Source organism: Oryx dammah, unplaced genomic scaffold, assembly GCF_014754425.2.
Source record: "Oryx dammah isolate SB20612 unplaced genomic scaffold, SCBI_Odam_1.1 HiC_scaffold_16, whole genome shotgun sequence".
Lineage (NCBI taxonomy): Eukaryota > Metazoa > Chordata > Mammalia > Artiodactyla > Bovidae > Oryx > Oryx dammah.
The window spans coordinates 36,897,645-36,920,945 of NW_024070200.1; the positions used below are offsets into that span (position 1 = coordinate 36,897,645).

Here is a 23,301-nt window from a genome sequence, read left to right on the forward strand (position 1 = left end):
AGTTTGGAATAGATGGAAAGAAGAAGGGAGGCAGCTCTAAGAGGGGAAAGCAGGTACACAGAGATAAAGAATATGGTGTGTCTAATGTACGATGTCAATACATTGTCTGAAGTTGAAGGATTGGGTCTCAGAAAGTTTGAAATAAAGATGAAAACATATGTTGCAACCTCATAGTGAAGGGCTTTGAAGTCCTACAGGTGGTCTGGACCTGACCTCAACACCTGACCACACACAGGACCCATGGCTGATGTAGAACAGAGGAATAGCAGAATGAAAGAGATTTTAAGAAGAGTCCCCTGCAGGGTGAGTAGAAAGTACAGGTGCTGTGGTCTGTCTTGGAGCAGCTTTTTCAGCCAGAGGGGCCTGGCTTTTGTGTTCACCTCTGACCTCTGGGGGGGTTTTTTGTTGTTTTTTTTTTTTTGACCTCTGTTAATGTGAAGAACTGAGATAGTGCTGCATGTTGGGAGACTTGACTTACTGCTGGTGTCACAGGTGCCATTTCCTGTGTTCAGAGTGGTCTTCAGCCAACCAGGCCTTCTAATAAAAATCAGAAATGTCGTACTAGGCTGTATCCTCATTTCCTAACATGTTGCAAGTTTGTATAATTGCACTCTAAGAATAAACCTCAAAAGATAAGGATTGGTCCCAAAGCACTCCCTCCCTTTTATAATAGCCTGTTATAAATCTCTCACCTGTGACTGCTTAAATTATTTTATTTCCCCTGTTCAGCCATATCACTTCTGAGCAATGATGCTCCTTTACTAAAAAATTTCCTCCTCACTTCTTACATTTTACTCCCTTTATACTTAATTTCCTACTCCTCTCTGCAGAGAGGGAGGCAGTGAAAAACAGCTTCTTCAATTGTGGCCCTAGGATCAACTGCTCAGAATCATGTGGGGTGTTTGTATAAATGCAGATTTCTGGGTCAAACCCCAGAGCTGTAAAATCAGTCCCTCATGGTGGGGGCCGAAAATCTGCATCTTTAACAAGCAATTCTTATCCATGTTAATAACAGTCGGCATAGTATGTTAGAACATAGGCTTTGAAGTTAGTTAGCCTATGTTAGAACATAGGCTTTGACCTGAATTTGAATCCTGCTTTCACCACTTATTTCCTGGTGGCTCAGTGGTAAAGAACCCACTGGAGGTGTGGGTTCCATCCCTGGGTCGCGAAGATCCCCTGGAGAAGGAAAGGGCAACCCAGTATTCTTGCCTGGAGAATCCCCATGGACAGAGGAGCCTGGCAGGCAACAATCCATGGAGTCAAGAGTCAGACATGACTGAGCGATTTTCACTTCCATTTTTCAGCACTTATTAACTCTGTCATCTGGATCTGGGACAAGTTACTTGAGCTCTGCTTCTTAGTTTCCTCACCCATAAACTGAGAGGCAGAATTTGTTTAGGGCACAGACTAGAGCTGAAGGGTCAGGTTTGAACCTCAGCTCCACCAGGTGCTAGCTGTGTTACCTGAGGCAGATAACTAAATCACTCTTGGCTTAATATTTCTTCATTTGTAAAACAGAAATAATCACCTGTATGACTTAAAAGGATTGATGTTAAGTGTTAGAAAGGAGGGCAAGGGAAGGGATTTTTATATTCCCGGAGTACATTTGGCAATATGTGGAGACTATTTGGTTGTCACAACTGGGGAAGCAGAGAGTGACTCCAATACCTATGGGTTAGAGAGAGGATAAGAGATGTTAGTGTGACCCTACTATGCACAGGACAGCCCTCCACTACCAAGAACTATTTGGACAGAATATCAACAGTGCCACTTTGAGAAACATGGCTTAGAATAGGGACATAGTAAGTACCGTGTAAGTTTTGGCTGCTCTTATCATTCGCTGTTATGGGAATAACAACTCTTACTCAGAGGATTACTGTAGGAGACACATATTTTAAGCCCACAGTATCTAGCAGTCAGCAGGTGTAGACGTTAGTGGTAGGGGCTAATATTAGGAAGCCAAATATCTATAAACAGTCTTTCACACACTAGAACAGCTCCCATTTAAAAAAATCTTTTTGCAAAACTTTGTTTAGAATGTTTCAAAAGAACGCAGCTGTAATCACCCCACATTTCAATGATAGCTTCTTTCTCTTCAAAACCCTTTTATCTCTTCATAATCAAGCATTTATTGTTGAATCTTCACAGTGCACCAGGCTTACCTAATAGTACCAGTGTGGTAGCAAGAACATGTTAGAGATGCATAGTATTGAATTCAGATCCTGACTCTATCACCTGAGTGCACACATAACCGTTTTGGGGGTGTTGTTAAGTCGCTAAGTCATGTCCGACTCTCTACCCTATTAAGGCAGTTCATTTCACTTTTTTCAATCTCAGTTTCCCCATGTGTAAAGTGAGAAATAATCACCTTTACCTCTTGAGGTGTTCCTGTGAGTTAAACCGAAAAGTGTGCAGCTTGTACTGGGTAGCGTTGGAGTAGGGCCTGAGAAGTACTGGTTCCCTTTCCTTCCCGACATCCATCCTGCTTGTGAGCCAGCTGTGTTCTGGAGAGTGTAGGGTACATAATCATCTCACTCCTCTGACTCAAAGGGCAAATGGGCAGTTGAGGGAGATAAGAGGAAACTGGGAAAACGTACAATGACTTGCTTCTCCAGTGTTTCTGGGCATGTGGGAAAAGTCCAGGACCCAGAGATGACTGTTCCATATCCTCATTAGATTAGTCCTGTTGAGGGGCCTGTGGATATTTTCTTCTAACACCTTGCCTCCCCAGGAAACAAACATCAATATCCAACCCCCTTCTTTAGAAGTGAGCTAAGGCCAAATGGTGATGCTGCAAAGCTCCTACCACACCTCTGTTACTGAGAAGTGAAGTGAAGTGAAGTCGCTCAGTCGTGTCCGACTCTTTGCGACCCCATGGACTGTAGCCTACCAGGCTTCTCTGTCCATGGGATTCTCCAGGCAAGAGTACTGGAGTGGTTTGCCATATCCTTCTCCAGGGGATCTTCCCAACCTAGGGATTGAACCCAGGTCTCCCACATTGCGGGCAGATGCTTTAACCTCTGAGCCACCAGCTTAGGCTGGTTATTGAGAAAGGCAGCCCTATTTTATTGTGCTTTTCCGAGATTAATTTATCTTTTCTGTTAATTTGTACAGGTGCCATTCTGACTTTGTATTTCATAGGATTTTAAAACTGTAATTTTTCTTACTATTATGAAGGTGACAGTGATGTACTGTGGCCTGTGTTCTTATCTACTTTGCTGTCTTACAGTCTGGTGCCTTGCAGACACTTTTAATTTGCTATTCACATTTGTTAAAGAAAAAAAAAGGTGAAACTGTGCAGTGTCTGGAAATTAGAGTCTATTTAAGACCTTGCACATGGCTGCCAATCTTCCCCATCCCAAGACCTAGCCACTTTATTCACACCAGGAGGAGTTGCCTTCGTCTGACCAGACTAGGTTGGACATATTAGCAAGAATTCATCAGATCTCAGTTAAAGGTTAATCTCAGTTCAAGATAAGAAGTTTGAAGTTTTTCAGTTAAAGACTACAGAAGGCTTAGTGGAAAATTGGAGACGCTAAGATAGTGATCAGTGGATACAACACTTTTCTACCTGAGAATGCCAGTAATTGGGAAGTGTAGCAAAATCAAGTTGATGACCTGAAAACTAAGATAAGATTGAGAAATGTCATATTGGTGGGGGGTCCTAGAGGTAGAAAGACAGGAAGAAATGGAGATCCCCCTGCCTCTTTCAATAGATAAAGAGTATGGGATTCAATAACTTTGAACTTTCCTCCTCATGTCGATTCACATCCCATTTCTGCAAAGGTCCATCATCCCCAGCAACTCCAGAAATAAGCAGCTTTGGAAACCAGTAATAAAACTACGAAATGCTGTTTCTGATGTGCTTTGATCTGATTTTTAGGGGTAAAAAGAGGTTGTGAAAATCACACATTTCCTTATTGGGTGTCTTGGGCAACTAAAGACAGATACAGCTACTAAAGAGAGCTGGCAAATGGGAATCAAGGATACCATTTGCCCCAAAAGGCAGATGGTCTCTACAGAAGTCTGACTTCATTTACTGTCCCTTCTGAAGCTGAATGAAGGTGGTTGAATTTGAAGATAAAGTTGAACTGAAATTGTGGAAATACTTGGATACATAAAAGCCTTTAATCTGTTCTAATGTGCGATTTGATTTGCCTTTTTAAAAAGTATATTCAGACATTAACAGAATTTCTACAAAAATCTGTCTTGAACAAACTTGCTGGGGAAAAAAAAAAAGGATTATTTCATCTGATGGTGTAATGATTAATCCTACCACCTGGGTAAGCCAAGTGAGCTTCCCGCAGGAGATTGCTTCTGCAGCTTTGAATTATGTATGAATATTGCAGACTGATGAATCCCTTACCAAGGGATTCATTTGTATTACAGACAAATCTGTAACAATGTTACCATTTCCTTTGAACACTTTAAGTTCATCTTCCACTTTCAGAAAATGAGATGTGTCTTTGCGGAGATTGCAACATGATTTTTCTAAGTGTCAGGTCAGACATTGTTACTGCTGTTCAGGAGCTCAGTCCTGTCAGACTCTACAACCCCATGGACTGCAGCACACCAGGCTTCCCTGTGCTTCACTATCTCCGGGAGTTTGCTCAAATTCATGTCCATTGAGTCAGTGATGCTACCTAACCATCTCATCCTCTGCTACTCTCTTCTCCTTTTGTCTTCAATCTTTCCCAGCATCAGAGTCTCTTCCAGTGAGTCAGTTCTTCACATCAGGTGGCCAAAGTGTTGGAGCTACAGCTTCAGCATCAGTCCTTGCAATGAATATTCAGGGTTGATTTCCTTTAGGATGGACTGGTTTGATCTCCTTGCAATCCAAGGCACTCTCAGTTTTCTCCAGCACCTCAATTTAGAAGCATCAATTCTTCAGCCCTGATTCAGTCTTCTTTATGGTCCAACTCTCACATTTATACATGACTACTGGAAAAACCATAGCTTTGACTAGATGGACCTTTGTCGGCAAAGTGATGTCTCTGCTTTTTAATATGCTATCTAGGCTTGTCATAGCTTTTCTTCCAAGGAGCAAGCATCTTTTAATTTCATGGCTGCAGTAATTTTGGAGCCCAAGAAAATAAAATCTGTCACTGCTTCTACTTTTTCCCCATCTATTTGCAATGAAATATTGGGACTGGATGCCATGATCTTAGTCAGCATGTTTAATTTTAAGCCAGTTTTTTCACTCTCATCTTTCACCCTCATCAAGAGACTCTTTAGTTCCTCTTTACTTTCTGCCATGAGTGGTATCATCTGTGTATCTGAGGTTGTTGATATTTCTTTTGGCAATCTTGATTCCAGCTTGTGAGTCATCCAGCCCAGCATTTTGCATGATGTATTCTGCATAAAAGTTAAATAAACAAACTGACTATATACAGACATTACCAAATCTCAGTTGAAAACTAGTCATTATTGAAAAGTTGGTCAGAGTTTGAGGTACAAGGAAATGTGTGTTATCTTCCATCCTGAAAGTGAAACAAATGCTGAGGGTCCAGTAAAAGAGCAGGCAGAGTCAGGGTTTGACCCAGCCTGATGATCAAGGATCTAGATGTCAACACCACAGTTATTGCAGACACCCTCTATTGCATTAGAGAGCTAGGGATTTTCAACAGGAATTTAAATAGCAGGAATAGAAGAGCCTTAACTTCCTCTCTGTGGGCCATTGATCAGTTAATACTTCTGTTTTATAATAATGACTATCAACTTGTACTTATCCCGAAAAAAATCTAGTTACCTTCATCATTATTTGCTACTTTCGAGACATACTAAGATATACTCTATTAGAAATCCTAGTAGATTTCTTGTAATTTCATTTTAAAGAGTTTTTTTACCATCTGTCTCAAGGATGAAATGGGGGAAATTTTCATTTTTTTCTTTATCTCCCTCCTGATGTTATCATCTAGTTCACACAGATGATCAAAGTAATAGGGAAATAGAACCTGGGTTCTCCAATTCCTGTTCTGGTATTTTCTCCATTACATGGAACATTTCCCAATGAAATGTCGTTGGTGAACCTCTTTGTTAGGAGAAAAAAACCTGTATTTGAAAAGCATTATATTACTATTTTCAAGGGTTTCCTGATTTTATATCTAAATATGAAAATTTTTAAAAATCAATGGTCAAAAATTATATTCCCTTATAACATTAATATGCCTAAGATAAATTAAGTATAAAATTTTACTTCCTTTTTTCTTGCTGAACAATTTGTTTGTTTATACATAGTGACTGACTCCAGGATTCTTGCCTGGAAAATCCCATGGATAGAGGAGCCTGGCGGGCTACAGTCCATAGAGTCGTAAAGAGTCAAACACGAATGAAGTGACTTAGCACACGTTCACGCACATAGTGACTAAATCACCTCCTCTGATGCTGTTCTTGATTCTTTTTTCATTTTTTAGCCACAGCATGTTATCACCTCTAAGCCTGAAGTCTCAAAACTCTCCCTTTCCCTTTTTTTCTCTCTTTTACCATTTTCCTCAAGCATCAAGACATGACATATCATTGATGCATTTTTAAAATTCTTCCTCTTAGACACTGCTGTCACTGTAGATGTAGATTAAATGTCTTAGCATCCATTTGTAAATCTATGTGATTTAACTTTCACCAGCTCCTTGCACAATTCTTTATAGTTGACAGTTGATTTAATTAGTGATTTAATATACCAGTGCACTTATTTAAAATGTGCTTGTGAAAACTGACCTTTGTGTAGAATATAGGTTGTGCTGCTCAGGTTCTCAAAGAGTTAATAAAACTAGCGTTCACTTTGCTTAGCTTCCCGTAGGTAATTTGGCTCACTTCCCAGACCAAACCCCTAAGGTAAAGGTCAAAGTGCAGTGGATTATATTAAGGTGCAGAATTCGAGCCTCTTATATTTTACCCAACTTGTAGTCCTCCAGAATTCAGTGGGAGCTATGGTTCATCAGAGCTTCAGAATATGACTAACAGACTGAAGAAGGCCCTGTAGAATTTCCTTTAATGGGGAGTTGTATGAGTGAGTACAGTGGGTGAGTCTTTACTATTTCTTGCTTTTTAGCATCTGTATTGTTTTGAGAACCCTTTTTGAGTACAGAGCCATGTTTCATGTATGTGGAAACAGGCCCAGGGAATTCCTCATGGTTTAATAGCAGTAACTTTTGTAGTTTTTACAATAGGCTTAATAGAAATAGCCCATTCCCCGGGAGGAAAATAGACAAGTGAGGGTGGAGTCGCGGCTTTTTAACTGGGCTTCACCAGTCATTCTTGACAAATGGAAAAGAGAGATTGGAGAAAGAAAGAAAAAAGGCAAGAGCAAGGCTGCAGAGATTAGGAACCTAAAAACACCTTTCTAGAAATCTCTCAAGCTGACTCTAGAGTAAGAAGAGAGTGTCTGGGGGTTTAATGTTTTTCCTGTCAAAGGGGGATGATATATTTTAATCATTTTATTGCTTTGAAATTAAAAATGGCTTATATTAACTGTTGCCCAGAGAAGATCATTTTCCCCCTCCTGAAGTGTGTTGATAACTACTCAGTGACCTACAATCTTGATACTAAGTGACATCTGGAGAAGGAAATGGCAACCCACTCCAGTTTTCTTTCCTAGAGAATCCCATGGATAGAGGAGCCTGACAGGCTATACAGTCCATGGGGTCACAAGGGTTGGACACGACTTAGCGACTAAACCACCACCACCAAGTGACATCTGAGAGTGACTCAGAAGTGTCACTTTGCTTTTCTTCACTAATGTATGGAAGTAGAGCCCCCTTGCCATCTTGATTTTATGACTATCAATATTATGCTCCATACTGGCTTTGTTTTGGCTTGATAACCTACAGCAGCCCAGTAGGTTAATAAGAGGCAGCATGCTTTACCATTTGAGCTCCTCTTTACATGAACCCTCCTGTTGACTGCTAGTGACCCAAAGCCTTCCCACCTTACCCCATCCCCAGGAGCCAGATCCCATAATGGTACCTCCCACTCGTTGTTTACTCGCAGGATAGAGAGACCTCTGTGTCTGCCAGCTTTGGAAGAGTACTTTTGAAGTTGTATATCCAGCAGACTTCCCTGTAAAAGGAAATGGCAACCCACTCCAGAATTCTTGCCAGGAAGATCACTGAACAGAGGAGCATGGCGAGCTGCAGTCCATGAGGCTGCAAAGAGTCAGATATGACTGAGCGACCAACACACACTGTATTCCATAGACTTAAAGGCTTATTTTCTTGCACATGCATAATTTCCATAATGAAAGATTGATAAGAAAGTGCTCTTCCTTCAGATCTGCTCCTTCAAGTCCACAGGTGATATATGTTCTGATGACACATGATCAAACCAAGTACCTCTTTTAAAGAAACTTGTAAATGTCACCATGACTCACTGCCATTTGGAATTCCAGAAATAACATATAACAGTGTATAAGATGTGTCCTTTCCTTCTTTCTCTTTGCCCATTAAAAAGAAAAAACAGGAAGAAAAGCTAGGGAGTATGTGACAGTCTAGGAATACTTTTAGTAGAACCAGAAACTATTAAATGTGCCTGGTTTTGAATTTGTTTCATTGACCAGCCCAATGAGATTTTCTAACTAGGGCAGTTTTCTCCACCAGCATTTAATAACCATTCCATCCCCTTGTACTTTATAGCAACAGAGTTGACAGTTCAGATAGGCTAGGATGTGGGGAAGACTAGAAGAGCTAGCTATAAGCAAATGAGCAAGCAGCAGAGAAACAAGACTGGAGAAACAAAAAGCATTATGGATGACCATCCTCTGGTATGTGGCCAGTGGCACACTTCAGATTCATGTTAGTAGACAAGATTAGTTAGAGTACAGACCTTTATTTTCCATTTGCCTTGCCTGCTGCATGCATACAGGCAAAGGTTGATGCATCAGTGTCCTCCTGGCAAAAAGGCTTCCTGGCCTCAATTTACAGAATATAATTGCTTAACTTCCTTATTTAAATCTCAGCTTTATTCCTGATCCTTTACTAAATAGTTTCATAAATACTTTAGTGTGTAATAAAATAAATACTATAAAGTATTTCATATTTGTTATAGTATTATAGCACAGTCTGCCCTATTAATTTGTGTGTTCCATATTCGTGGATTCAACCAACTACAGGTTTGAAAATATTACAGGGAAAAAATTCCAGAAATTTCCAAAAATCAAAACTTGAATTTGCCATGCACTGGTAACTATTTACATGGCATTTGCATTGTCTTTACAGCTATTTGCACCACATTTACATTGCATTGGGTATTAGAAGTAATCTAGGGATGATTTAACATATATGGAATGGTGTATTTGTATATAATACAAATACTGCACCCATGTTGTATAAAGGACTTGAGCATCTGTGGGTTTTGATTTCCTGTAGAGTCCTAGAACCCGTCCCCTGAAGAGACATACCAAGGGATGACTGTACTATAGTATGGTAAACATAGTAAATATGTTAAATACTTTCTTAAATACTTGAGTATATTTGTCTTCAACTAGTTAAGCATTCATTTCCCTCTATCCCCATTATCGCTAACCTCTTACATACAAGAAGTTCCCTTCCTTACCTGTTATTCTCAAACTTCCCTCTGAGCCTACTGTACCTCCCCCACCAAGCTGAATTCTCAGTTAGTATGGATCGGGATAGATAGACATATCAGCCTGAGTAAAAGACTGCCTTATCTTCAGACAAGTATGCTGGGGCCTATAACCCATTGCTGTGACTATAGGGCCAGTTATTTACATTTACGGTAAGTATGTGCCTTCCATAAATCTAAATCTTAGTAGAGACCTTTGAAGGCAGTGTTAGTAGAGACCTTTGAAGGCAGTGTGGTGATGGTCTGATCTGTTTCAGTCATGTGACCCACGAAGTGACAGAGGATTTTTCTCCTCGGGATCCAAGAACTGTTGTTGTGAAGCAAGATGGCGGGGGTTGCACTTCAGTCACACCAGCATTGCACCTACCTGAACTGGAAAGAGAAGAAAAAGAAGACGTTTCAGATCCTATGGACCTGAATCCCTGTAGTGCAACATACAGCAATTTAGGTAAGTGCAAATGTCATATAAGTAGTATTTAAACTTTGCCTTTTTATGTACTAGCCAAATGCCATTATTTCCCTAGCGAGATGATTTTTATTGTTCCATGGTGTGAAAGTTGGAAATTGGAGTTATAAATTTTAACTTACATCAGAAAAAATCATGTATTTAATATGTACTAGGCATGTATTAAACACATTACTATGAGTTCTGTGTCATTCACTAAGAGTTTAACATGGTCCCTGCCATGAGAGACTCACCTGGTGGGAAAGAGATTAGTTAATAACTTCAGTATAATAGGATAAGTGCAGTGATAGAGAATACACACAGAATATTTTTTGTATTACACTGGGGAGAGTGTCAAAAGATGCCTTCCTGGAGATACTTCCTTACTGAGCTGATTGACAGAGGGAAAGAAGAGTGTTCTAACCAGAGGCAGCAACAAGAGCAAAAAGCAAGGAGATGTGAAACAGCTTGGAACATGTGGACATCACAGCCATTTAGCATAGCTGAAGTATGCACTGGAGAGTTAGACAAGGTCGTGCATTTCAGGCTAAAACCTAAGTTTTTTGGTTTTTGGCTGTTTGTGGTATTGAATTATTAAAAGGTTTTAAGCAGAGGAATGACATGACTAGATTTGTGTTTTAGAACATCCACTGCAGTCTGCCATGTGAGGATGGATTAGAGGTGAATTATTTGGTAGCAGAAAATCTGGTAGTTGGGTACTATTGCAGGACCACAGAAAAGGATGAGAAAGAAAGACCTCAACTAAGATAATGAGAAGGGGAACAGTGGACAGATTTAAGAGATATTTGAGAGGTAAAATACCTTGGTAGTTACCTGGATGTGAATGATATAAAGAATCTATAATATATCCCAGATTTCTTACTTGGTGCTAGTGGACTCAAAGAGGTAAGATCCCAATTATTGGAGGTGTTTAGGCAGAGCCTGAGGGATCTTCTTTCAGAGATGCAGTGAAGGAGAATCCTGCACTACAAAGAGGGTTGAGCTAAATTATCTCTAATGTACCTGTTAATGCAAAGATTCTTCCACTCTGAAATCATCTTCACTCTTCTTTCTTGAGTGCCCAGTGACTTCTGATCACACCTTCCTCCTTCCTTGAGTGTCACAGAGTTTCTTTCCTTCTGAAAAGCAAAGCCTGGGGCTGGACAAGGATTTCTTAGTACTCTTCTCCCATGAAGTCAGGAGAGCTGAGTAGCATGAGCTCGACTGCCACGTGCATGGCACTAGTAAGATTCTTATGGGCTACTGCCCAATTCTTCTATCTAGTTTCTCACCTCCTTTCTTTGTCTTTTTTCTCTAGCAGGTTCTTGTAAGGAAAAATCATTCTAAGATCAGCTAGTATACTTGGAAATAAGGGCATCTTAAGAAGACCGAAAGGTTAGATAAAACTAGGCGAAATGCTCTACTGTGTCCTTTTGGGAAACTCAAATCATAACAATCCACATGCAGCTGAAAACACATTCCATAAGGAGAAGACTTCCATTCTAAGTTACCGAAGTATTCTGTGATTTGTGGTTGGGGGAGAGTACACTCTTGCAGTTTACCCAAGCAACCGTCTTAACCATCTTCTAGTGTCAATAGATTTTATAGTCACAGAGCTTATTGAACTTTTCCCATTCTTTTACATTTTATGAAACATATTTAAAAAATGAGAATTATATTTTTTATTTACTATATACCCTCAGCATAAATATCAGGAATCACAGTTCAGACATTCTTCAGTTCAGTTCAGTTCAGTCACTCAATTGTGTCCAACTCTTTGCAACCCCATGAATCACAGCACGCCAGGCCTCCCTGTCCATCACTATCTCCTGGAGTTCACTCAGACTCATGTCCATCGAGTCCGTGATGCCATCCAGCCATCTCATCCTCGGTTGTCCCTTTCTCCTCCTGCCCCCAATCCCTCCCAGCATCAGAGTCTTTTCCAATGAGTCAGTTCTTTGCATGAGGTGGCCAAAGCACTGGAGTTTCAGCTTTAGCATCATTCCTTCCAAAGAAATCCCAGGGCTGATCTCCTTCAGAATGGACTGGTTGGATCTCCTTGCAGTCCAGGGGACTCTCAAGAGTCTTCTCCAACACCACAGTTCAAAAGCATCAATTCTTCGGTGCTCAGCTTTCTTCACAGTCCAAATCTCACATCCATACATGACCACTGGAAAAACCATAGCCTTGACTAGATGGACCTTTGTTGGCAAAGTAATGTTTCTGCTTTTGAATATGCTATCTGGTTGGTCATAACTTTCTTTCCAAGGCGTAAGCATCTTTTAATTTCATGGCTGCAGTCAACCAGCTGCAGTGATTTTGGAGCCCCCCAAAATAAAGTCTGACACTGTTTCCCCATCTATTTGCCATGAAGTGATGGGACCAGATGCCATGATCTTTGTTTTCTGAATGTTGAGCTTTAAGCCAGTATCTGAGGTTATTGATATTTCTCATGGCAATCTTGATTCCAGCTTGTGATTCTTCCAGCCCAGAGTTTCTCATGATGTACTCTGCATAGAAGTTAAATAAGCAGGGTGACAATATACAGCCTTGATGTACTCCTTTTCCTATTTGGAACCAGTCTGTTGTTCCATGTCCAGTTCTAACTGTTGCTTCCTGACCTGCATACAGATTTCTCAAGAGGCAGGTCAGGTGGTCTGGTATTCCCATCTCTTTCAGGATTTTCCACAGTTTATTGTGACTCACACAGTCAAAGGCTTTGGCATAGTCAATAAAGCAGAAATAGATGTTTTTCTGGAACTCTCTTGCTTTTTCCATGATCCAGCGGATGTTGGCAATTTGATCTCTGGTTCCTCTGCCTTTTCTAAAACCAGCTTGAACATCAGGAAGTTCACGGTTCACGTATTGCTGAAGCCTGGCTTGGAGAATTTTGAGCATTACTTCACTAGCATGTGAGATGAGTGCAATTGTGCAGTAATTTGAGCATTCTTTGGCGTTGCCTTTCTTTGGGATTGGAATGAAAACTGACGTTTTCCAGTCCTGTGGCCACTGCTGAGTTTTCCAAATTTGCTGGCATATTGAGTGCAGCACTTTCACAGCATCATCTTTCAGTATTTGAAACAGCTCAACTGGAATTCCATCACCTCCACTAGCTTTGTTTGTAGTGATGCTTTCTAAGGCCCACTTGACTTCACATTCCAAGATGTACTGCACCAAAATTTCTTTCATGATGTCCTCAGTAAATATACGCAAACTTTTACTGATTGTTATCTTATGGAATCTTTTCTTTAAAAATATCCATTAGCCCACATCAGTTAAAGTTAACTATTTTATCTTATTATCTTCTCAGTTATATAGATTTTTAGAAAAATAGAGCATTACTTTCATGAATATGCCAAGTGCCTTACATATATTGACTCCTTTAATCCTCACAACAACCTTGGGAGTCATTATCTCCATTTTTCAGATGAAGAAAGTACATCAGAGTATATTACCCAAAGTCACAGAACCAGTAAGGACTTAATCAAGATTGAAACCCAGTTTGTCTATATTACTAGACTAAAATGAGTGTAAACACTAAATTCTTGAAAGATACTGAAAGGCTGCAAGTGTTTCCATTTTTAAGTCATCCACTTTGAGAGACATTTTTTGTAAAAGATTTGATTAGAGTACAAAAATACTAAGTTACAGATGCCCCATCAGAAAAATAACTTTCTTTCTACCTGTTGCTTTACTTTTAAAAGTATGTGATGCTTATAAAATGTTGCCTAGCCTTCCTTAAGTACTTAGGTGGCGATGCTTGACTCCATAGGATATGGTACATGGTTTTACTATGTAAGTACAATAATAACTGAATAATAGATAGAGTTGGCTCCATCAGTTCTACAAACTGGTAGGGTTTTTGTTGTTGTTGTTGTTGTTGTTGTTGTAGTATTGGTATTGCTAGTTTTCCTAATGTAACAGTATTTTAGGTGGCATCTGGAACTTACCTTTTTTAATATTTTCAATAAATCATTTCCATGAAGTTTTAAACTATCCCTTGGAGTAATTTCTTAGGATTTAATGCCTTGGTAGCTTTAAAAAAAAAAAAAAAAAAAAAAAGAACTTATGTGTTTTAAGACCAAAAGGAAACAAAACCTCTTAATGTAATAACTTCACATCCTTTTAAAGATTCTAGAATCACTCCACAAACACATTCTTTCTTTCTTGTTTTTTCCTTTTTTTGTTTAGTCTTCTTCTTTAAAAAAAAAATTAATCAGAGAACATATGATCTGATGTAAGAAACTGACAGAGGGAAGTTAAGAATTACCGTAATGTTTTGCTGTAGAATTTATTCTGAAAACTGCATTGTTAAAAGTAGGCTTAGGAAGCCGTGTTGTGTTTTTTTTTTTTTTCCTTAGTAGGAAAAAACATAGGTTTGGGGGAATCAGACAAGTTTGGGTTCTTATGACAGCTGTATCACTGCCTGCCTGCATGACTGTGGGTCAGTTATTTACCATCCTTGAGCTTCAATTTCCTCATCTGACATGAGAGAATTAGTAGCATCTGCTTTGTAGGGCTGATGGCAAAAGAAGTGCTTGGTTCATAGAAGAGCTTAATAATTGTCAAGTTCCCTTATTTCTACCCCAAAATATACTGCTGCTTTCATTTGTCAATATGTTTGATGTGCTAGCCAGAAAATATAGAATAAAGTAGAAATAATCTTAAATGTTTGTTAGAAATGTTGACTAAATGGAGCAACAAAATGTAAGTCCAAAAAGCTGTGAGCTGCCTGTGCAACTGATGCCTGAGTGAAACGTAATGAGGAGACAGGACCCCCAAGGTGGCCAGCAGGGACCAGAGGAGATATGACAGATAATAGCAATGTACTGTGACAGGCCCAGTGCCCCAAGGTCTGCTAGTTGTGGCCAAACAGAGGGACAGGCAGACAGAGAAGGAAAAATATCGTATAACATCCCTTATATGTGGAATCTAAAAAGAAATGATACAAATGAACTTATTTACAAAACAGAAACAGAGAATGAGCTTACGGTTGCCAGAGGGTGGGGATGAGTGAGGGAAAGGGTAATTTGGGAGTCTGGAATGGACACCTTCACATGCTGTGTTTAAAGTGGATAACGAACAAGGACCTACTGTGTAACACATGGATTCTACTCAGTGTTATTTGGCAGCCTGGATGGGAGGGGAGTTTGGGGGAGAATGGATACATGTATATATATGGGTGAGCCCCTTTGCTATACTCAAAATAAAAAGCTTAAAAGAAAACAAAAGGGACATGGTTTGAACTTGTTCTGTACTTCTCACATTTCTTAGATAGTTCTGAAAACTAATAAGTCAAACAACAACAACAAAAAAAAAACAACTGGACTGGAGTAGGCCTTGATTGTTGTTGTTGATGTTTAGTCACTAAGTCATGTCCAACTGTTTTGTGACTCCATGGACTGTAGCCCACCAGGCTCCTCTGTCCATGGGATTTCCCAGGCAAGAACACTGGAGTGGGTTGCCATTTCCTTCTCCAGGGGATCTTCCTGACCCAGGGATTGAACCTGTGTCTCCTGCATTGGCAGGCACGTTCTTTACCACTGGGTCACCTGGGAAGCCCAGGCCCTGATTACCCTACTTCAGACTCTCCCCCTAGACCTCCACCCTTGGGACAGCTTCCTTTCTCCACGGTGGTATAACAAGAACTGTTGTGCTTTAACCATTCCTACAAAAAGCTACTGACTTATGCAAACCATTCGTTTGTTTTTTTTTATCTCAGAGATCCTTCTCCAGGGTTAATTCAGCTGCCTTTTTTTCTCCTTAACATAAATAAAGCAAACTTTATTTTGTTTATAACTGGGTTAATTATTAGATTTTAGAGCTTTACTGTACAGTATGGTAGCCCCTAGCCACAGATGGCTATTTAAAATTGAATTCATTAAAATATAGATAAAAATTCAGTTCCTCAGTCTCATAACATTTCAAGTGCTCAATAGCCACATGTGGCTAGTAGTTACTGTATTCAGCATGCGGATACAGAACGTTTTTATCATCACAGGAAGTTTGACTGGACAGCACTGATTTAAATAATTTGTTATTTGGCGGATTTGTATTGTGTTCTGCAGGCACAAAAATCATGATTGGCTTTTATGCACTCGACAGGTCCTTAGGGAGGTTGCCCCTTGCAAAGTGATGGTTTTCCTCTGGGTGACAGTGACATGCGATCACTGAACACACTCTGATCTATAACACCTTAATACCCCAAGCTGAATTTAGCAGGGTATCTGCCATTCAAAATGATTTCCTGAAGAAGTGATAGAAAGTTTTTTTTTTAATCAGACCTTCAACATTTCCACCATGTTTCTTATATCCATCTCAGAGTGTCTAGAAGAATTATCACTATATTTTTATATGGCACTCTTGGCTTCTTTATCAGCCCACTAAAATCAGGAGCTTGTAATGACTTCTACTCTGCTGGAAATTAGTTGGTGACTTTAACTCTCCTTCACTCACTTTGTAACTAAGTACTCTAGACATTACTTTTTTAGAGAGATCTTCCCAGTCTCCCTTTACTGGACAGAGTTTTGGCCTGTTCCTCCTTTTTTGTGCCTACAACGTAACACATTATCTAAAACACACAGAAGGTGCTAAGAACACATTTGAATGAATGTGTCAAAAATGACTTAGCATTTGATTTTGTAAGATTCATGTTATAGAAATTGAGCTCTCCTGAGGAAATTTCATATAGAAAGATTTCAAGTCCTAGTTTATATGTTCCATTTATCAGCTAGCTCTTTTTTCTAAAATGAGACTCAAGCAAGGGTTTCCCAGTTAAGGAATTATGTAAGCCGTACCTCAGTTTGGGGCTTCTCTGATAGCTTAGTTGGTAAAGAATCCACCTGCAATGCTGGAGACCCCGGTTCAATTCCTGGGTCAGGAAGATCCACTGGAGAAGGGATAGGCTACCCAATCCTGTATTCTTGGGCTTCCCTTGTGGCTCAGCTGGTAAAGAATCTGCCTGCAATGCAGGAGACCTGGGTTTGATCCCTGGGTTGGGAATATCCCCTGGAGAAGGGAAAGACTACCCACTCCAGTACTCTGGTCTGGAGAATTCCATGGACTGTATAGTCCATGGGGTCAAAAAGAGTTGGACATGACTAAGCAACTTTCACTTTCATACTTCAGTTTCCTTTCCATGTGAAACTGTTCATGTTCCTCATCTGACTTACCTAGACCATCTCCTTAAGGCTGCACCTATCAAACACTGAAAGAAAACACTTAAAAGGCTTCTATCCCCAGAAATTCCTTTGGCAGTGTATTGACCGTCAGTGTGAAATTTTAAAAGTTAGTTATACTTAAAGGAATATCATTACATCGCCAGCCTTGTTGTGCATGCGTGCCTGCTCAGTAGCTCAGTCGTGTCCAACTCTTTGTGACTTCATGGACTGTAGCCCACCAGGCTCCTCTGTTCATGGAATTTTCCAGGCAAGAATACTGGGGTGAGTTGCCATTTCCTACTCCACTTGATGTTGTAATTATGGAGTAATGTCATCATAAATGGCAGCTTTAAAAAAAATCATTCTGAGGAATATATTACCATTCATTCATGTACTCAACTAATAATTATTGAGGCATAACAAATAATTCTATGGGCCAGACATTATGCCACATAATACAAAGTTAATTATTCGAACCAAAGATTAAAGAATTACACATTTTTAGATTATCTGGATATTTTTTAAAAAGTGAGAGTGACAGCTTTGAACATTTGTTCGTGCATTTGTTGTACTTCCTAAAAATGTAATTATCTCTATTTAAAAAGAACCATAGGCTGTGTTCCTATCTTTTAAGTTGGCTGCATTCACAATTTAAAAATAGTTTCCCATGTGTACTGGAATTTGTTGGCAGAGCACAATATTTAAATTACATAGATAACTTACCCCCAAATAAATAATCTCTTGTTCTTGGAGAGGTTCTCACTAATGCAAGCTTTGAAAAACTGAGTCTGTCAGCTGCTACACCACTGACATTCTTTTAAAGTGGTCCATGCATCACACTGTTTGAAGCTAAGCCTGAGCCTGAAGTGATCTTGAAGCTTTGTTTTATCATTTGGCATGAAGTTGATGTCCCCTGTGGCTTGCCAGTTGGTGCCTACATTTAACGGTGCTGGAACCTAGCACAGTGGTAAGGCCCAGGTGGCTTAGGACCCTTCCTCCTAAGCTGCCGAGGCCTCCTGCCAGGGGCTGATGCAGTGAGTGCTGGAGCCAGTCGAGGAGGGGCCACTCATCTGGCAAGGCTGCTGCCCAGTGTGTGTGTGGCATCTATTGCCAGTGCCCCTTTCCCAGTTTATTGATGACCGTCTCTTCTGTTGTCCTCTCCCTTCCTGTTCTCATCAGTGTTGTTTGTCATGAGCCCTGGGAAAAGATTCAGGATGAAGACTGAAATTACAGTTTAAGTATAAAAATATATTCCACTTATATTGGCTTTAACACTTTCATTTGCTGAGTGCCAGCTGTCTCCTGGGAACCAGGCGAGGCACTGGGAATGCTAGTGCATATTTAAAGGGTCAATGAAAGCCCCTGCCTGGGATGGTCTCAGAGAAGGTCACTAGTTTTAAGCTCAAAAGAGTAGCTATTTGCCAGACTAACAACAAGGGAGAACATTCCACGTAGAAGGAAGAGGATGCACAAAGGCCTGAAGCTTGATAGAAAAATGAATGGTTAACTACAAGTACTTAATTAAAGGTAGCTAAAGTGCAGAGTGAAGGAGGCAGAGTTGGCAAAATGGGGCAGAGTGGAAAAGCAGGGCCAAATCATAAATGGTATGTATGTATCACAATGAGTGTATCTTTTCCGATAGGAGATGGAGAGCCGCATGATCAGGATTTCTTAAAGATCATTCTGGAAGCTACTTACAGGATGACTGGAGGCAGGGAGACTGACCAGGAGACCATGACATTCCTGTCTTACTGGGATAAGGAGCTAATTGTACTCATAAACACACTGTCTCTGTCTAAATGGGTCATTCTTAAGGGCCTTTAATCCCTGGCACCCTGAGATGATAGTCACTGTCAGGTTTTAAGCAGACATTTGTTGTGATTTTTCCCAAGTATGTCTTCAAATGATGGTGCCTTCCAGTAGATCTCTATAGATATAATTATTATTTTGAGTTTTTCACTGTATAATCATCTTTAAAATGTTGATGTTTAGAGATAATAGTTTTCTTATTTCTTTTCTATTGTTAAACCAATCATGCAAGATTTTAGAGCCCATATCAATTATTTTCCTTCCTGAGGAGTTTTAAACATCCTTTTTGCTTCTTTGAAGTAGTGTCAGTAAATTATTGCTTTTTAATCCATCTTTCATCATTTGCTTTTCAGAAAGTGATATAAGGCCTTATTTTTCCGTCTGAAGACATTTTTAAGTGAAGAAGAAATATAAAGATAGAGTTTAGAAAGGAAAAGAAAAGGAAGGAAAAAAGAAAGGAACGTAGGGATTGAGCATGATTTAGTCAAACATATTTGTCCAAAAGAACATTTTAGTCTATAGCAAGGCAAGATTTAGAACACATTCTTCTTTTTTTTTTTTTTTTCTGTTTAGAGAGCTGGCATGCCACAAAAATGTAGAGTATGTGATGTTATATCAAGCCTGCTGAAAGCTGAGCTTAGTGTCTGGTCCCAGAGGCTTGAGAAGAATGTACAGGATTAAAAGTTTAAAATAAAAACAGCTAAGATACCAAGCTTTTAAAACATTGACCCAAATGATTGGAATTCAGTTAGGAGAACTTGTTCTTCTCAGAAGAAAAAAAAAATTTAGGACACTTTCAGACTTGGGCAAGTGCCTTGACCTTGCATGGGCTGTAAAATGTTCAAGGTTTCATTTAGAATGCAAATGTTTCTGATTCCCATGTGGAAATCTTAGCTCCCAGGAGATCATGTCCCACTGTTTGGAGAGAGAAGCCACTATTAAATATCTTTATTTCCTTGCTGCCTTGGCTGCCCATTTTCATTTTGGAATGATGACCAACTCTGTTGACACCGTCTTTCAGTCTGGCAGCTGTTTCCTGCACACCTGCTGCGTGTCTCACGCCGCGCCAGAGGTTCCAAGGGAATGTAAAAAAAAAATACACACAATATAAAAAGCTAAAAATGCTATCATAAAGTGAAAAGTGGTAAGAGAACACAGAGGAGGAAGTGATGGCTCCCAACTTGGGGGTGGGGAGTAGAGAGGAGGGATGGCTTCAGTAGAGATGGGGCTCCCTTGGTAAAGAGTCTGCCTTTACCGTCGGAAGATCCTCTGGAGGAGGGCATGGCAACTCACTCCAGTGTTCTTGCCTGGAGAATCTCCATGGACAGAGAAGCCTGGTGGGCTACAGTCCATGGGGTCACAAAGAGTCGGACACGACTGAGTGACTAACACTTTCACTTTCACTTTAGGATGGAAGAACACCTTTACTAAGGCAGAGATATAAAAGTAAAAACAGGGAACCTATTAAAAGAATAGGAATTAAGTGATTCTTATGGGAGGTTTGATGAGAAATAGTGACAGATAAGACTGATAGCCTTGCCTAACTTCCTGAAGAGTTCGGACTTTATTCTGAAGGTGGTGGGAAGTGGCATGATCAGCCCTCTTGCACCTCCTCTGATAAGCGTGAAAGAGCTGCTGATGGTGTTAGACCTTGCCTCACCTGTCAGTTCTGAGGTCATTTAAAAGAAAAGGAAAAAGAAAGCACTTTTGGAATCCTTCATTCCTTCCGTTTTCGTGACTGTTCTTATTTAGAAAAAAATGGAAAGAAAATGGCCATCCCATAAAGATTCTCACGGGAAGGAATGAGAATAGGTTCATGTTTCTAGGTTTTGTTTTTTGTTCATTATTAATTCATTCCTTCCATTCCCCCCTCAGCCAGACTCTTTGCTTTGTCCTGGGCTATAAATGAGCCAAGTGTCTGCCCTCAATGATTACACCCATGGGGAATTCATATAGGGACACAAGTCAAGTATTCTAAGTGCTTAAGACAGAAATGTTCACATAATACATCTGAGGTCCCCGGGAAGGAGAGGTCAGTTTTGCAATTTTGAAGTGGAGTAAGAAACATTCCTCAGAGGCAGAACGTTTAAAGATGAGTGGAGAGAGAAACCATTCCTGGAAGAGGGTCAATAAGAGAACAGACACAGAGCATGAAGTAGCCAAGAGTGCTGGAGAAACCACAAGCAGTTTGGTAGCTCCGATTTAGGACACACGGGAAAATGCTGTGAGAGAAACAGAACAACCAGGGCTGGGTCAGAAGAGGCTTTCTTTCTGTGCTGAAGCCACAAAACTGCATCCTCGGGACCAAGTCCAAATTCTCAAGGACAGAACTTTTGAAGTACAGGAGGAATGCCATGATCAGATTTGGTGTTTGAATAAAGTCTCTAATGGTTTGTGTGGTGAAGGAAGAAAAACTGGAGACAGTGGTTTCAGAAGACTGCCACAGTAGTCAGGCCAGGAAGATAAGCTGCTGGTGCAGTTCACCGCTTCTAACCTCCTGCATCTTCTGAGTCAGCAAATGGAAAATGAATATTTGTTACAAAGCCTATTTCTGTCATCTTGTAAATAAACTACGGTTCTGACTTCACACATTAGCTGAGGCAAAATAGGGCTGGGACAGCACCAGGAGGGAGGCCTCACCATCACAGGAAGAGTTCAATAAATGACAAGCCCCTACATCCTTTGTGATGTTAAGAGCACAGAATAATGGGAAGATATGACTAAAAACTGAATTTATGATGGTTTCTAAGACTGAATTGTTGATTTGCTTTAATATTTAGATACAATTTATATACCATAAAAGTCACCCTTTTTGAGTGTACAGTTCAATGAGTTTTAGTTTATTAATAGAATTATATGACCACTTTTCAGGTACCCTATCTATCAGATCTAGTCCCTTAAATCTATCTCTCACTTCTACTGTATAATCATAAGGGATTTGACTTAGGTCATACCTGAATGATCTAGTTGTTTTCCCTACTTTCTTCAATTTCAGTCTGAATTTGGCAATAAGGAGTTCATGATCTGAGCCACAGTCAGCTCCTGGTCTTGCTTTTGTTGACTGTATACAGCTTCTCCATCTTTGGCTGCAAAGAATATAATCAATCTGATTTCGGTGTTGACCATCTGGTGATGTCCATGTGTAGAGTCTTCTCTTCTGTTGTTGGAAGAGGGTGTTTACTATAACCAGTGCATTTTCCTGGCACAATTGTACTCATCTCACACGCTAGTAAAGTAATGCTCAAAATTCTCCAAGCCGGGCTTCAGCAATACATGAACCATGAACTTCCTGATGTTCAAGCTGGTTTTAGAAAAGGCAGAGGAACCAGAGATCAAATTGCCAACATCCGCTGGATCATTGAAAAAGCAAGAGAGTTCCAGAAAAACATCTATTTCTGCTTTATTGACTATGTCAAAGCCTTTGACTGTGTGGATCATAATAAACTGTGGAAAATTCTGAAAGAGATGGGAATACCAGACCACCTGACCTGCCTCTTGAGAAACCTATATGCAGGTCAGAAAGCAACAGTTAGAACTGGACATGGAAAAACAGACTGGTTCCAAATAGGAAAAGGAGTACATCAAGGCTGTATATTGTCACCCTGCTTATTTAACTTCTATGCAGAGGACATCATGAGAAACTCTGGGCTGGAAGAAGCACAAACTGGAATCAAGATTGCCAGGAGAAATATCAATAACCTCAGATATGCAGATGACACCACCCTTATGGCAGAAAGTGAAGAGGAACTAAAAAGCCTCTTGATGAAAGTGAAAGAGGAGAGTGAAAAAGTTGGCTTCAAGCTCAACATTCAGAAAACGAAGATCATGGCATCTGGTCCCAGATCTGGTCCCATGGGGAAACAGTGGAAACAGTGTCAGACTTTATTTTGGGGGGGCTCCAAAATCACTGCAGATGGTGATTGCAGTCATGAAATTAAAAGACACTTACTCCTTGGAAGAAAAGTTATGACCAACCTAGATAGCATATTCAAAAGCAGAGACATTACTTTGCCAACAAAGGTCTGTCTAGTCAAGGCTATGGTTTTTCCAGTGGTCATGTATGGATGTGAGATTTGGACTGTGAAGAAAGCTGAGCGCCGAAGAATTGATGCTTTTGAACTGTGGTGTTGAAGAAGACTCTTGAGAGTCCCTTGGACTGCAAGAAGATCCAACCAGTCCATTCTGAAGGAGATCAGCCTTGGGATTTCTTTGGAAGGAATGATGCTGAAGCTGAAACTCCAGTACTTTGGCCACCTCATGTGAAGAGTTGACTCATTGGAGAAGACTCTGATGCTGGGAGGGATTGGG

The 23,301-nt window shown here is 40.1% G+C and overlaps 1 protein-coding gene across 1 annotated transcript in view; it reads left to right on the forward strand.

The window, feature by feature from the left end:
* Positions 1-23,301, forward strand: part of PEAK1 (pseudopodium enriched atypical kinase 1) — a 170,937-nt gene that overhangs the window by 113,617 nt on the left and 34,019 nt on the right. The window contains exon 4 of the mRNA XM_040257307.1: positions 9,837-10,027. Coding sequence (XP_040113241.1) covers positions 9,837-10,027 — 191 coding nt within the window. The remainder of the gene's footprint in view (positions 1-9,836; positions 10,028-23,301) is intronic.